This window comes from Wyeomyia smithii, chromosome 2 (assembly GCF_029784165.1).
Source record: "Wyeomyia smithii strain HCP4-BCI-WySm-NY-G18 chromosome 2, ASM2978416v1, whole genome shotgun sequence".
Lineage (NCBI taxonomy): Eukaryota > Metazoa > Arthropoda > Insecta > Diptera > Culicidae > Wyeomyia > Wyeomyia smithii.
Window position 1 is genome coordinate 146201379 of NC_073695.1, and position 16713 is coordinate 146218091.

The window sequence follows — 16713 nt, forward strand, 5'->3', positions numbered from 1 at the left end:
CTCAAAAAAGTTCAAAACTTGCATGTCTTTCGGTTACCTGCGCTATGCGAACAACTCCAACTGCAGCCATGGAAGCTATGCTTTGCCTACTACCTCTACATCTTCATGTGAAAAAGGAAGCAGAGCTTGGTGCTCTAAGGCTGCAAAGGTGGAAAACTATACTTGAAGGGGACTAAATCGGCCACCTTCGCATACTTAGGGAGTTCAAACTAACTCCGCTATTAACCACAGTCTCCGACTGGATGGACGTTAGGACCAACATGGATATTCCATATAGAGTGATTGAAACAAACCGCTCTATGTGGAACAATGGAGGGCCTAATCTTCCACCTGGCATCGTCAGTTTTTATACGGATGGCTCGAAAATGGGATCCCTAACGGGATCTGGTATATACGGACCCGGTATCAGGAAAACGTTTTCACTAGGAAAATGGCCCACCGTTTTTCAAGCAGAGGTATATGCCATATATATCTGCGCAAAAATATGTCTGCAACGCAACTACAGACATGCGAAAATCGGTATATTCTCGGACAGTCAAGCAGCACTACTAGCACTTAAGTCCGTCAAATGCGCTTCCAAACTTGTTTGGGAATGCATTGAAACTCTACGGGAACTTTCCCGACAGAATTCAGTTTTTCTGTTTTGGGTGCCCGGACACTGCGGAGTCGAGGGTAATGAACACGCTGACTACCTAGCCAGACAGGGATCAGCTCAGCGGTTTATTGGCCCCGAGCCGTTTCTGAGTACGTCCATTTCCGCTATCAAAAGCGAACTACTAACCTGGGAAAGGCTAGAAATAGTATCCCAATGGCAACAGGCACAGGGTTGTAGACAAGCTGAACAGTTTATCTATCCGAACCCTGGAACCGCCAGAAAGCTACTTAGTCTAAATCGTAGTGACCTACGGATAATTACGGGACTCCTTACCGGACTCTGTCCCGCTTTTTATCATTTAAAGAAAATCGGTGTAGTGTTAAACGACACCTGCCGATTCTGCAAATCTGAACCAGAGAGTTCAGAGCATTTGCTTTGTTCTTGCGAAGCTCTTGCTTCCTCTAGGTACAACTTCTCAGAAAGTTACCTTTCAACTCTATACCAAGTGTGGAGTGCTAATCCTAAGCAGGTAATTAGTTTCATCAACTATGTTGTACCTAATTGGGGTACAGGTTTACAACAAAACAGCTCTACTCCAACAATGAGTACGAGCAATCCGTAACCTGTGCACAGCAATCGGGGCCCGCCACAAAAGACAATCAGCAAGAATGTCGCAGTGGCATTTCAGTACCCAGTGCCCTTCAGGCATACATTACAAAAAAAAAATCCGGATCTAGAATGATACTATCTAGATACGGATCTAGAATCGACCACAGATACCATTTCGAGTTCTAACATGGAGACATCCGGTTTCGGAAAAAACAGCGGCAAACGACCAAAAACCACTCAATATCGGTGTTTCCGGAATCGTAATGATGCACTGGAGCCACAAATCTACTTCAGACACCATGATGAATTGCAGGATGGCAACTTGTGGTTTCTGGAAAACAGCCAAAAGTGGCCGATTTCCGTCTAACATGAGTAACTCCGAATCTAGAATGATACACAGCAGCTGGAATCGACCACAGACCTCATTTTGGATTCTAGGTTGACGACTTCCGGTTCCTGGTAAACAGCCGAAAATGATCGAATTACACACAATATAAGTGTTTCTTCAACCAGAATGACGCTCAGAGGCCAGAAATTATCTTAAATACCATTTTGAAATTCAAGATGGCGACTCCCGGTTTGTGAAAAACAGCCTAAAATAACTAAATACCATAAAATATGAGTATCTCTGGAACCAGAATGATGCAATGAGCTAACAATTGACCTCAGGCACCATTTTGAATTGCTAAATGGCAACTTCTAGGAAACAGTCGAAAATGACCAAAAAATACTCAATATGGATATTTCCGTAATCGAGATGATGCATGGAAACCAAACATTGACCCTTGACACCATTTTGAATTTTAAGGACGACCACTTTAAGTTTCTGGAAAACAACCAATATACCTAAATACCTCCCAATATGAGTATTTCCGGTGTCAGATTGATGCCAGAAAATCTGCGGAAATGACCGAATACCACCCAATATGAATATATTCAGAATTAAGGTGTGATGTACAAAAGCCAAAAGTCGAGGATGTTGTCATTTCTATAAAACCAATCATTTCAAACAATTTGTTATTTGACTTTGATCATATCCTATGGCCGATTCGTCGTGCATTTGCAGACTTTAAACACATCGCAAGGAATCAATGAATTAGGAACGTTCAAATAGTACGATACCACATTTAATTTATGTTGAGGCCACATATATCGATCAAAGTAGGTATAGTTTTCAATAGTCTTTGAATTTCTTTCCTTTCCATAACTTTTGAGCCACATATCAAATTGTTATGAAGTTTGTTATTTGTAAGTTTGAGAGATGGCTCGTTCGTATGACACTAGTTATGTTCAAATAAGTCATGTAATGAGATAATAGACTTTCGTTGTTTTATTAACAATTTAATACATAACGGTTGCTTAAGTTCGATTATAATGAAATGAAATGGGAACGTATAGAGCAGCCAAACTTTGAAACCACGTGTTCAATCATAATTCATTAGTTAACCCTTAACTAGCCCGCTCATCTAATAATAATATTGATCAAATCGGTGGTGTAGTTACTGAGATAATGAAGTTTCGTGATTTTCACATTTCGGTACTTTACAGACGAAGTTACAGTCCGATCTCTGAGAAACATGAGTGAGATTGAACAATCTCCAGAACACGTTTCTTTGCATAACCTTTGAACCATAAGTCCAATCTTTATAAAATTCAAAAGTTAAGGATATTTCAGGTAGCCCGTTCATCTGGAAAAATTCTGTTCAAATCGGTTGTGTGGTTTTTGAGATAATGATGTTTCATGATTTTGATACATAACCTCTCAACTAAAAATCCGATTACAATGAAATTTAATAGGATCTTATAGGACAACAAGACCTTTCATTTGCAATTAATTTCATGAAAATCGGTCAGCCATCTCTGAGAAAAAAGAGTGAGAATAAAAATCTGCACATACACACACACACACACATACACACACATACAGAAAATGAGTGATATGGCATGAGTGATCGGCCCTTTGGAGCACTTTTATACTTTCGGTTTTGCAAGTGATTGCTATACGTTTCTAGGAGAAAGGTAAAAAGATTCAAATTTTAATGCCAGCATTTTTTATAAACCCGTATAGCTGTGTCATGTACTGGAGATCACCGCTTCCCAGAATGTCTCTAACGGGTACGTTCGGTTGTTTTCCTCGGGCCCGAAGGAATTCTATAAGCTCGGACCTAACACCACAGAATTCGGCACACGACCAAACAACATGCTCGATATCATGGTAGCCATCGCCACAAACGCAGTGATTACTGTCTACAAGCCCTATACGAAAGAATGGCGTGTTTAACCAACCCTGGAGCTTTATTGTTGAACGAGAGGAGAGCCATTGAAAATTCCAACATCAAAAATGGAAGCTCTTCCGTAGCTACTAAAAACGCGTCGCGAAAGGTCTTCTGTTCGGGGACAGAGTCCGGACAGACATTTTTGGCGAAATCGAGTATCCAGCGATCTGAATACTCCTCGGACTCATTCGAAACGTTACGATTCCGCATGCGTCTGGCGGTGTCCCAAAGAGCTCATCGCTGTTTCCCTCGAAAACGAGTTTACAAACCGCCGCCAGTATCCGCGTTTTTTTTTGCTTTTATCAAGCTCTTCATCTGTTTATCCAATACATCGTACTTTCGTAGCAAATCGATAGTGCCTTGTTCTCGGAAGGCCAAATACACCGAGGACCTTCGCGCGTACATGTCTGAGCACTCCTTGTTCCACCACTTGGAGGGAGGGCGCCGTCTAATCGTTACCCCGGGTATCGGTTTCGTCTGAGCTTGAGTCGCGGCGTCGATGATCAAGCCAGAAAGGAACGCATATTCTTCCTCCGGAGGAAGTTCCACGTGGGACTCGACTCTTTGCGATATTATGGTCTCATAAGACTTCCAATCAATGTTACGTGTGAGGTCATACACGATATTGATTGGATCCATTGATGTTGACCCGTTAGCAATTGAGATAACGATTGGTAGGTGATCACTACCGTGGAGATCGTTGATTACTTTCCACTGGCAATCTAACGCTAGTGATGTCGAGCAAAGGGATAGGTCAAGTACGCTTTCACGTGCTGGAGGATTAGGTACACGTGTCGCTTTCCCAGTATTCAAAAGTGTCATATTGAAGTCGTCGATTAAGTTACAGATTAAAGAAGATCGTTTGTCGTCGTACAGCGACCCCCATAGCGAACAGTGAGAATTAAAATCTCCCAATACCAAAAAAGGCTCGGGAAGCAACTCTGCTATATCGGCGAGATGCCTCTGTTCAATCCGCGCGGATGGAGGTATATATAACGAAACAAGGCATAGGTCTTTTCCATTCATATTCGTTTGAATGGCAACGACTTCAATATTCGAGATCGAGGGGAAGTCGATTCTGAAAAAAGAATAGCACTTTGTGATCTTTAAAAGTACCCCTCCACCATGTGAGTCTCGATCTCGGCGAATTATGTTAAAACCGTGGAAATTGAGTCGATCGTTTGAATTGAGAAAAGTTTCACAGAGCTCAAATGCGTCACAATTGTATGTATTTATCAAATGAGAAAATAGATCGAATTTGGGGATGCAGAAGTATCTGCAATTCCACTGTAATACAGTGATAAAATTCCTAACCTCTTTCGCCATATTAGTCATCGAAAGATATGATAGCTGAAATGAGGGGCCAAGTTACTGCTAGTTGCTTCAAAAAGGTTTTCACTCTAGGAAGAAGGGAAAGAAGAATATTTCGTAGGGGATCTGGTTTGTTGAATGTTTTTGTCATCCAGTCCACAATATCAGAAAATTTTATGAACCTTTTTTGCTTTTATCTTCTGATCGAGAAATGGAATGGGTGCACGCGGGGTTTTTGGTGCCCCAGGAAGCAGTGGGTTCCTTAAGGGAACGCTTAATTTTTTCCTCGCGCTGTTTGTACGCGGGACACGCCGAAAGGTCATGCCGAGTTCCCTCACAGTAAAGACACTTTTTAGTACCCTCACTGCAAGCGAACTCAGCATGATTGCCTCTGCACTTGCTGCAGCGTACCTTGTAGCAGCAATAGGTGTCTGTATGACCTAATTAATTGCAGTTTTGGCAATGCATGACCCGCGGTATAAACAGGCGTACAGGCAGACGAACCCTGTCCAAAGAGATGTAGCTCGGCAGTGCGGATCCGGTGAATGTTACCCGGAAGAAATCCGAAGGGAAGAATTCCTTCTTCACTTCTCCGATGGATACTGAATGCAATTGCTTGACATCCAGTATCTACCTCACAGTTAAAAAGCATAGAAAAACTCAAACAAAGAACGTATTCAACGAGAATGGCTAATCTACTGAACAAAAGGAAATTGTGAGTAAACACGTGCTATAGAGACGCTAAAACGGTCGAAACTTGATGCAGCGACCTCTATACTTCAAGTTTGAAACACGATATCGATCATTTGTAACTTCTACTAGTTTACAAAGCCTCGAAATTAAAAAAAACTTGCATCGCCAAAATAAACGAAAAATGTTATTTTGAAGTATAAAAGTTGTTCGGTAAAACTTGATTTAAATGGATTTTGAGTTTAGATCAGTACTTAGGCGATGTAGATTTTGATTCTAGGATAGTTTCAGCATGATTTAAGCCATTTTTTTTTTCGAAAACAATGTTTGCAGTTGAGCGTCGAACTGTTGATACAAGAATTGCAGCAGCAGCCTTCGAGATTCCTGCCTCGATGTGCTTCATCTGGGTAAAAATCCGTCCGAGGAACGCATGTTCCTTATGTTCGCAGAAGATTGCGCGTAAAATGCCGGAGCTCGTAATTGTTCTATTCAGTATCAATTTAGCGGGAATCGCAAATGCGGTATCACAGCAACGAGTATTATCTACTCTAAATCACACTCAATCCAAAAGCCGAAAACCTATCCTGGTCACGCCAAATGTTCATGTCATGAATAGAGAGCCACTGGCCTAAAACAAAATACAAAATCATAACAAGCCATCCGCGTTCATACATTGATACCCAACAGTAATATTTATTGTAAACAGATGACGATGCAACAGCATTGTCGTTACCCTTCAATTCGCTCTCATTCTATATCCCGCCGCGCAGGCATCGCCCGTTAGTGCAAGCCTGCGAGGCAAAAGGGATTCAAATTACAAATATCGAACAGGGCCAGTGCCATCCAAATTATTTAGCCTTGAATAATCGAACCCGGCTCTCCAGCCTTCTCTTTCTTTCTACCACTAAGATAGGTTAGGCAAACATTGTACAATTAGCATATAAGGCCAGAAATTATCCAAATAAAGACACTCGATAACGTACTTTTGACTAGATCATTCCTATGCGTGACAAGGTCCGTTCTGGTGGATACCCTGGAGGTCAATACTTCCCTGGTCCACCATAGTTCGGAAACCAGGAACCTGGGAGAGTTTTTTCTCAAAAGGCAAGTAATGTTCAATAGTGACCAACTCCTTAAAGTGAAACAACCATATAACACGGCGACTTGCAACATATAGGGGTTACAGAATAGGGGTTTTCGGCTTTGTTTTTATTAAGCACCCCACAGGATTTAAATTAAACCAACTAGGAGTAACGTTTATTGAAGATTTGAACCGCTTCGCATCTCGATGGAAAGATACCGCTTCTTTATTTCTAGCCGCTATGTACCCTACGTTGTGATATATTGTGACGTCACATCCTGCGAAAGAGCCCATTGTTCCGTCACGAAATATTAGTCCTAAAGGTACATTTTTAGCTTAGCCAAGAAAAATGAAAGCCTTCTGCTAAATTTAATAAAAACAGGTGGAATGCAAAACCGAGACATGGCCGTCTGCCCTTGCTCCCTAAGACAAGTTCATTTGTTAAGAAAACACGAGAGATCTTGAAGAAAGACCGCGAACGGTTCTGCTATGCCAACGTTTTGCATTCCGCAATAACCAAAACCACCGAGTCATTGCATAACTCGGTGGTAAACAAACGAAACTCGACAAACGATAGCGTCGCCTAGCGTCGCTCATGCTCTCGCGTGGTTTTTAGCGCTCGAGTTAGCGCGCGTGTTACAGAGCGCAAGTTTACCACGCTCAATAAAAATAACTAACGCTTTCGAATATAAGTTCGAAAAATTATATGGGCCGAGAGAAAGCGTAGGCCAGAAAAGTATAGCTAGATAAACGGTAGCTCAGAGACCAGAGGGGAAAACCTCTCACTCTGAGTTACCTATAGGGTAATATATAAGCAAGCTGGAGACAAAATAAGGTTAATCTTTTATCTAAGAGTGATTTCGTGTGGTCCTTCTGACCATACGTACGGAAATCTTGTGCGTGTTTTCTTATCACGATCCTTATCACAAGATCCCGGTAGGGGGCTCGCAGAGCCCTTTACTATATTTCATTATTTTATAACGCGAGAGCTAACTTTACAGTGATAAATATTAGAAAATGTCAGATTTTTTTTTTCGACCTGAGAAAAGCGACACAGAGAAATGATCTTTTATATCTCTTGAAAAGTGAGTTTGGACATGAAAAAATCGATAATAAATAGGAACAAAATAGCATCAAATCGAACGGCGTGCACAACTTTGGTCTTCCTTTCCACTTGAAACACACTCGAAAATGTTTTCATACTCAAGAGGGTCTCCCGCTTAATATAATGTACTTTTGTCAAAATAAAAGCTAAGAACTGAATATACTTTTTTGCAACATATGTAAATATCTTATGAAACATTTCACCACGTTGTTATTAATAGAATACAAAACACATAGTAAAATGAGTATCAATGACAAGCGTTAAAAATTGTTATACCTGTTTGTTCCTGTTCTGCGAAACATTATTTAGAAACGGCAGAGAATTCGTCTCACGGGTCGAAACATCTGTATCTGAATATCTCGCACATTTTATAAAGGTTACTTTTCCAACACAATCTGGAGGTTCTCCTGGATTTTCCAACATTTCACCTGCAATAATATGAAAACCAAAGAAATAATTTTGTGATGTATACAATTTATTACCACGCAAGTTTTTTAATTTGGATTCATACACGAAACAACAAATTTCAAACAATAAAGATGCAATTTGATTTTGAAGAAAGGAACCATTGCACTGAGGTCTTTTTACACTCCTTTTGCGTATCTTTTACACGCAGGTTTCGGAGTTTACGTTTTCACGCGGAATTCGAAATTACCGCGATTTTTTACGTGGGACTACGTTTTTGGTTTTCTATACACTGAATTCTTTTTTTACGCGATTGTTTATTACGTGATTTTATTATACACGATTTTCTTTTCACGTGGCGGATAATTTTATCAAAACGACACGACCTTTTTTACACGTTAAGCGGTGTTTGACCAATAAATAGTTAATGGGTTCAATGATGGCAATTTCGGTCACGGGTTTCTTTAAAACACGTTTTATTATGTCAAAGCCGACGTTTCAAGGATATATTTCCTCGTCCTCAGGGCAACTGCGATTAAAATAAGCAGATAGTACGCGAGCACTTGCTTACCAACAACTCTCCGAGCTCACTGATAAATCGGTTAATCAACAGATTTATCAACCAAAGCACGAATAACGTTGTTGAGGAAGTAAACTCGGAACCAAAAGTATATCGATCTTTGCACCATGTTGACGGCCTCACACCCGCACTTGCACGCAGCATCAAAAAGAATCATGAAAATATCAGTCTGAGTTTCAAATGCGTCAAAACCAACAGACTACTTTTCACGAAACTCAAAGACTCTTCTTCGCATCTTTCAAAAAGAAACGTTATATACCGTATCCCGTGTGCAGACTGCGATAGCTCATACGTTGGTATGACTACACAGCAACTAAAGAACCGTCTTGCCGCGCACCGCTCTCTCATGAAACGCTACGAACAGTATAGAGATTCTAGCACTGAGAAGATGAGTTTAAAAAGACGGCGTTGATGAAGCATGTGATAGAAGAGAATCACAGTTTCAATATAGCCAACACTAGAATTTTGACTTCGGATGACAGGATTCAAGCATTACAGGTGTTAGAAATGTGTTACATCGCATGTGACAGATCCGCAATAAATTATAGAACGGACACGAACAACTTAAGCATCACCTACTCCGGCACGCTACGATCTTTCACATGTTGAAGCAGACTACTACAGTCTCTAGCACTCTCTATCTCTGTCTTGCAACATTATTTCTCTCCGTTTTGACGCAATATTTCCCGACGGCTTTAATCGTGTGTGATGTGTTTGCTCATCCGTTTGCGTTTTTTAAATTTTCAAAAGTCACAAACCAATTAATATTTTGTATATTTTTATCCATAGTGTAGTGCAGTTAACCTAAAGCAATATTACACCAATGCACCATATTTTGACGAGAACTTGTTTGTTTTGTTTGTAAGTTGTGTATGTAATAACTTAATTCGTGTGACTAATTTATGTAAATTGTAAACTGTTAATCGTAGTTGCCCTGAGGACGAGGAAATATATCCTTGAAACGTCGGCTTTGACATAATAAAACGTGTTTTAAAGAAACCCGTGTCCGAAATTGCCATCATTGAACCCATTTTTTTACACGATTTGTTCAACTTAGGCTGATACAAATTTCGAATTCTTTTTATGTCCAAGGTTATCAAAGTTAGCAAAGGGGGTGGCAAAAAATAAATAACACCGAGACGAAAAAAAATAGAAATATCTTTGATCAAAGTTTGTGTGCAAGTTATGACGTTTGTAACTTGCACTCAAATAAGTGTTGAAAAATAACACTTAATTATTATTATATCGCTTATCGCTTGCCTTTTGACGACACTCTCGCTGTCACTGGACTTGTTTGTTGCTAAATAAAGCATTTATGCTGTCGGAAAACCAATAAAATGAACAAAACGGTTTGAGCTTTTTTTTCTTCCCCTTCCAATATTCCAGATTTTCGAAGGGGGGGGGGGGGGGGTGACATAAAATGAAAATAAAATTTGTAACGGCCTAATTACATTTGAGTCATTTTAGTAATTTTATAAAATTGAATACTATATATAAACCGCAGTTTTCATTACTATGGGCAACTTCTGCAGAATAACAAACGGTTTTTGGTATTATATCTAAAAATTGGCTTTTGGGACACTTTTGCGATTCAGCGAATCTTATGAGACTTTTATGCAAATTGTAGCTCTAAAGTTGATAAACAATTTTCCGTATTACATCAATGTGATAAGTCGACACAATATTTCATTTGTATGGGATTTGATTTTTGTTTTGTAGTTTTGGTTTATGTCCCGTCATACCATACACTCAACAAACTGTGCGGCGCTTCGACACCAACTTTTATCCTTACCCGCTGGAGCCCTGAAGTTTTCGACAATTTTTTAGATCAGAAAATATTATATAACTTCGTAAAAGAAACACAATTTTTATCTCTTGAATTTTTTTGGAAATTTACGAGTTTTTGATGAATTTGTTTGAATTTCACGTTTTGCCTTTCTCCTAAAAAGGTATAGCAATCACTGAAAAAACTAAAGGTATAAAAGTGCTCCAGAGGGCCGAATGTCGTATATCACTCGACTTAGTTTGACGAGCTGAGCATTTTCTGTATGTATGTATGTATGTGTATATGTGTGTGTGCGTGTTTGTGTGTATGTGCAACTTTTTTTTCTCACTCACTTTTCTCAGAGATGGCTGGACCGATTTTCGTGAAATTAATTGCAAATAAAAGGTGTAGTTACCCCATAGGTTGCTATTGAATTTCATTGTAGTCGGATTTTTGGTTTAGAGGTTATGTATCAAAATGTAAAAAACACGAAACATCAATATCTCAGAAACTACACAACCGATTTCAACAAAAATGATGTCAAATGAACGGGCTATCTTCATAACTCTTAACATATAAATTTAATAAAGATTAAACATATGGTTCAAAAGTTATGTAAAGAAATGTTTTCCAGAGGCTGTTTAAGCTCACTCACTTTTCTCAGAGATGGCTGGACCGATTTCCACAAAATTAGTCTCGAATGAAAAGCCTAGTTGTCCCAAAGGTTGCTATTAAATTTCATTGTAATCGGTTTGTAACTTTGTCCGTTATTTATGAAAATGTCAAATCACGTTATAAAAGCAAAGTATATACCAAAGACTGCTTAAACTCACTTGCTTTTCTCAGAAATGGCTTGAATGGTTTTCACGAAATCAGTTTAAAATGAAACCTCTAGTGGCCTCATAAAACCCTATTGAACTTCATTGTAATCGGATTTTTAGTTCAGGCACCGTGTATCAAAATGTGAAAATCACGAAATTTCATTATCTTAGAAACTAAACAATCAATTTAAACAAAACTAGTGCCAAATGAACGGCCTGTCTTGAAAATCCTTAACTAATGATTAAACGTGTGGTCCAAAATTATGTCTAAAAGATATGTATAAAAGAAGGAAATCACGTTTTGGAAACGAAACATATCTCAAAGACTGCTTAAGCTCACTCAACTTTTTCAGAATGGTTGGAACGTTTTTTCACTGAATTTGTCTCAAATAAAAAATCTAGTTGCGCAATAAAATCCTATTTAATTACACTGTTATCGGACTTTAACTTTGTCCGTTATGTATCAAATTGTAAAAATCACAAAACTTAATTAGGTACCACAGAAACTACACAACCAATCTGATCATAGTTGGATTCAATGTACCGGGTCTACTACGAAAGGCTGAAACTCAAAAGGCTGAAACACAAAAGGCTGAAATCCGAAAGGCTGAAATCACGAAAGGCTGAAAGCTACATAAGGCTGAAAACACGAAAGGCTGAATCACGAAAATCTGAAAAATCATAAGGCTGAAATTCACAAAGTTCATTTCTAAAAAAACACTCGCGGCCTACGGCCGACTCGATTGTCCGAGATGTATGCTGTCCTTACTCGCTATCGCTCGTTCGGACTAAACTAGGGGATCACCCCTACGAGTCAGTAGACCTAGGAAAACGAACGAACCTATACAGAGGTGAGAGGAGCTGCCCCCCCCCCCGCAGTGGCCGGCGTTTCCGACGGCGGGTCGCCGGCGCACACAAATCAGACAAATTTTATAAAAACTCGTAGATCCCAAATTAATCCACCTAACGGTCAGACCCAGCATTTCTCATTCAAACTTGTGAAAATAGATTTACATGACGGCCGAACGTCTCGCCCTGAATCATCTAGGAAACGTGTACAAGAGTCAAGTGTGCACTGCACAAACCAGTTGATACTCAAACATTGAACTCTGTCACCTTATAAAGGTTTGTTATCCATGTGTCCGAATTTTTCAACGATTATGATTCAAGTTACAAAAGTTTCAGCCTTTCATGTTTCAGCCTTTCGTTTATTCAGCCTTTCGTTTATTCAGCCTTTCGTTTATTCAGCCTTTTGTGGTTTCAGCCTTTTGTGCATTTAGCCTTTCGTTATGAAACATACTTTTCAGCCATTCGAGTTTCAGCCTTTCGGGTTTCAGCCTTTTGAGTTTCAGCCTTTCGTTACTAACCCAAATAAACTTGTCTTTAAAACCATCATAATGTTTAAGCATGTGGTTGAAAAGCTGTGGAAAGAAAAGTAGCTCGGAAACTGTTTAAAACTATAGCAACAATCAAAATATGTGGCCTCAAAATTTTTCAAATTTGATGTTGTACTATAACCAGATTAGGCAGAATTTGGCCATTTTAGGGAGTATTCCGGCAACCAGGTAATCAGGGAGACTGCGGGTTCAAGCCCCGTCTGGATGCGGTGTGTTTTTCCAAATCTGTATCATATTTTCAGTTCGCTTATTTTTTGCTTTCCCGGCTGCAGACACTGTCTGCCTTTGATGAACTTGAATGTTAACGGGTAAAAGCCGTTGTTGAAGATAGAAATTAATTCGAAAAAATTTAGCCCTACGGAGCACCTTCCGTTGTTGTGTTGCACTCGCAGGCATGACTCAGACTGGCTTTGGTCTCGATCACACAGGTCTATAAGAGTTATCAGCGTCAGCTGACTCTCCTGTGTGTGATGAGACATTCCTTTCAGTAGCATAAACAACGCCCGCGCAGCAGTGTGTGTAGTTAGGGGTGAGCAATAGAATAAGTCGGCAGTGGATTTTTCGCGTGATGTATTTGAAACTTATTTATGTCATGGTATTAGCATGTGTAAGTGTTAATGTATGCTCATATGTGTGTGAATGTTAGGTTATGAATGTTCGTTATAGTTGTGCTGTTGGCTACCAGAAATTTGTTATTTAAAGTAGAAAATAAATCCAGCAGAAATTTTCAAGGTGTATTTTTTTACATGGGAGTGTTGCGTATTTCTATTTGAACAAATAATAAGTTCGAATGAGAAATGCTGGGTCTCACCACTAGGTGGAATAATTTGGGTTTTTTGTAATAGTTTTGTGATTCTTTGGTGATTTTAATGTTTCGAATCACAAAACTATTACAGAAAAAACGTTATTCAATTTCTATCGAGAAAAAATTTATAAGAAATTAATTCGAGTGAACTCATAAAATTATTACAATAAAGCGTGAAATTCAGACAAATTTTATAAAAACTCGTAGATCCCAAATTAATCCACCTAACGGTCAGACCCAGCATTTCTCATTCAAACTTGTGAAAATAGATTTACATGAACGCTTCAATCCCACAAATGTATATTCACTCTTTAGGTTCTAAAATATTGATGTCCATACATATAAAAATGCAGTCCGGTCTGTCTGTCTGTTTGCCTGTCTGATCCATATAGGCTCGAAAACTACCGAACCGATCGACGTGAAAATTTGTATGTAGGGGTTTTTGGTGGCGGTAAAGGTTCCTATGATAGTTTGAGACCCCTCTCTCTTCTGGAAAGGAGGGGTCCCATACAAATGAAACGTAAATTACTGAACAACTCAAGAACAAACCAAGCAAATGAAACCGAATTTGGCAAGTGGATGTTTTAAGGGATAACAAATATGTCCATAATAGTTGGACGTCCCTCCCTTTACAAATGAAACACAAATTTCTGCACATCTCGAGAAATAACCGAGTAAATGGAACCAAATTTGACAGGTGAATGTTTTTAGAGGTAACAAATATGTGCATAATGGTTCGACACCCCTTCCTCTTCTGGAAGCACATGCTTCTGCACAAATGTCTGCACATCTCACGAACTAATCAACTAAATGGAATCATATTTGGCAGGTGAATGTTTTTAGTGGTAACAATTATGTTCCATAATCGACCTCAGGCAACATTTTGGCAACTTCCGGCTTCTGGAAAACAGCCAAAATGACCGGTTTTCACCCAATATAATAATATCCGGATTAAGAATGCTACACAGGAGCTAAAATCGACAACAGATACCATTTTGAATTCTAATATGGCGACTTCCGGTTTTTTGAAAAATAGCTGAAAATGACCAAATACCACCCAATATGCGTGTTTCTTTAGCCAGTATGACGTTCGAAATCCAGGAATTATCTCCAAATGCCATTATGAAATCCAAAATGGACTTCCGGTTTCGGAAAAACAGCGGCAAACGACCAAATACCACCCAATATGGGTATTTCCGGAATCGTAATGATGCACTGGAGCCACAAATCAACTTCAGACAACATTTTGAATTGCAAGAAGAATTGAATTCTAAGATTTTGACCTCCAGTATCTGACAAACAGCCGGAAATGACCAAATACCATTCAATATGCATGTTTTCGGAACCAGAATGACGCCCAGATGACAGAAAGTGACCAAATACCACCCAATTTGTGTATCCCCGGAGCCAGTTGCAAGAAACTAAAAATTGACCTCAGACACCATTATGAATTGTAGGATGGCAACTTCTGGTTTCTGGAAAACAGCCAAAAATGGCCGATTTCCGTCTAACATTTGTATTTGTATTCGTATTTGAATAATCCATCTGACAATAAATAGTCTTAATGAATAAATTTACTAACTAATCACAGTTTTGAGTCTACTTATAAAATATCGGGTTGGTTCGCCAAACTGGAGGTGGTCTTCAACAGCGGTAAAGCCACGAACACTCGCTGTGAATGGTTCATTTTTTCCGAACAAAGTGCGGTGAAAAAAAGGTTGCAACAATGTTGCGTTTCGGAGATTTCTGTTCGGGACACGAAAATTTACCATTTGGAGCAGTGCCGGGGCATCTGATTCTTTATTTAGTAGCTTAACGATGAACAAACATTGTTGTATTTTTCTTCGGCGTTCCTGAGTGCCCAAGCCCAGTAGTCGGCATCTATCAGGGTATGGTGGCAAGTTGTCGGGGTTTCTCCATGGTAAGCTCCGCAGTCGGTCGTACAATTGCACACTACAGTGCCTTCCAACAATGCGGGTCAGAAAAGTCTCTAGCCACAGGACACCAATTGAGTAGAAATCCCAAGCCGAGACAACTTGTTAGGCAGTATTTGATGGTTAATTCTGTCGAAAGCTGCCTTTAAATCTGTATATATAGCGTCGACTTGCGTTTTTTTCTACATATTCATTATACATTCTGACGTAAATTTCATCAACTTCGTTGTAACCGATCTACCAGGCATAAAGCCGTGTTGGTCAATTGAGATATAGCTTTTCGTGACATCGAGCATAGTTTCACGCACTATAATTTCCAACAGTTTTGAGACTGCGAGTAGGCTCGTGATCCCTCGATAATTAATCACATTGTAACGATCACCACGTTTAAAAACAGGAGACATAAAAGACTGCTTCCAGATGCGAGGGAATTTCAACTGCTGGAACGAACGGTTGAAGATAATACTCAATGGTAGCGCGAAAGTGGCAATGCACCGGCATATCACAACAGCTGGCAGACTCGGAATCAACGGAAACATCGCGGATGGCGTCACTTATCTCCGTTCTTGAAGCAGGATTCTTTGAGAATACTGATGCAAAATGCTCAGCAAACAACTGGCAAGAATGCGTAACATCAGCTGATGTAGTCTCATTGAAATAGACATTCTTTGGTATCACAGGACATTTTCGCTTGGAATCAATAAAACGCCAAAAATCACGTGGATTTCTCTTTAAGCTTATCTGTACTCTTAGCACGTATGATTTGTATAGACAGGAATACATAAGTCAATATGCTTTACTAGCCAATTGAAACTTCTTATGATTGCCAGGATTTCTGAAACGTCGTAAATTCCGTTGACGTATTGCGCGCACGTTTTAATTCACTTAAACGGTAAGTGCCCCAGGCGGGTGATCTCGAGGGACGGATTCGCGGAACATTCGCAGTCAGCCAATTGTTCAATATAGAGCAAAACGATTCCGCCATTTCATCAACATCATTCGGTAAAATCGCATTCCAGTCAATGGTGGTCAAATATTGTGAAAGAGCCGCAAAATCTATTTTACGGAAGTTCAAAGGCCGCTCATTTCGACTTTCAACTGATTCTTCACATACTGCTTGTATTGGAAGAATTATCTCGAGCGGGGGATGATGTGAGTCAACGGGTAGAAGCCGAACGGAGCAGTTATGAACAACGGCTTCACAATTGGGCGTACAAAAAACTAAATCAAGTGTGCGATTGAGCGAGTTGCAGATTAGGTCTCTTTGGTGGAGGCACAAATAATCCATTCCATCCGAAAGAGGCCCATCGGGACTGATGCCAGTAAGGTCCCGATTATG

General features: G+C 39.7%; 1 protein-coding gene across 1 annotated transcript in view; it reads right to left on the reverse strand.

The window, feature by feature from the left end:
- Positions 1-16713, reverse strand: part of LOC129720030 (JNK-interacting protein 3) — a 600772-nt gene that overhangs the window by 262393 nt on the left and 321666 nt on the right. The window contains exon 6 of the mRNA XM_055671442.1: positions 7944-8095. Coding sequence (XP_055527417.1) covers positions 7944-8095 — 152 coding nt within the window. The remainder of the gene's footprint in view (positions 1-7943; positions 8096-16713) is intronic.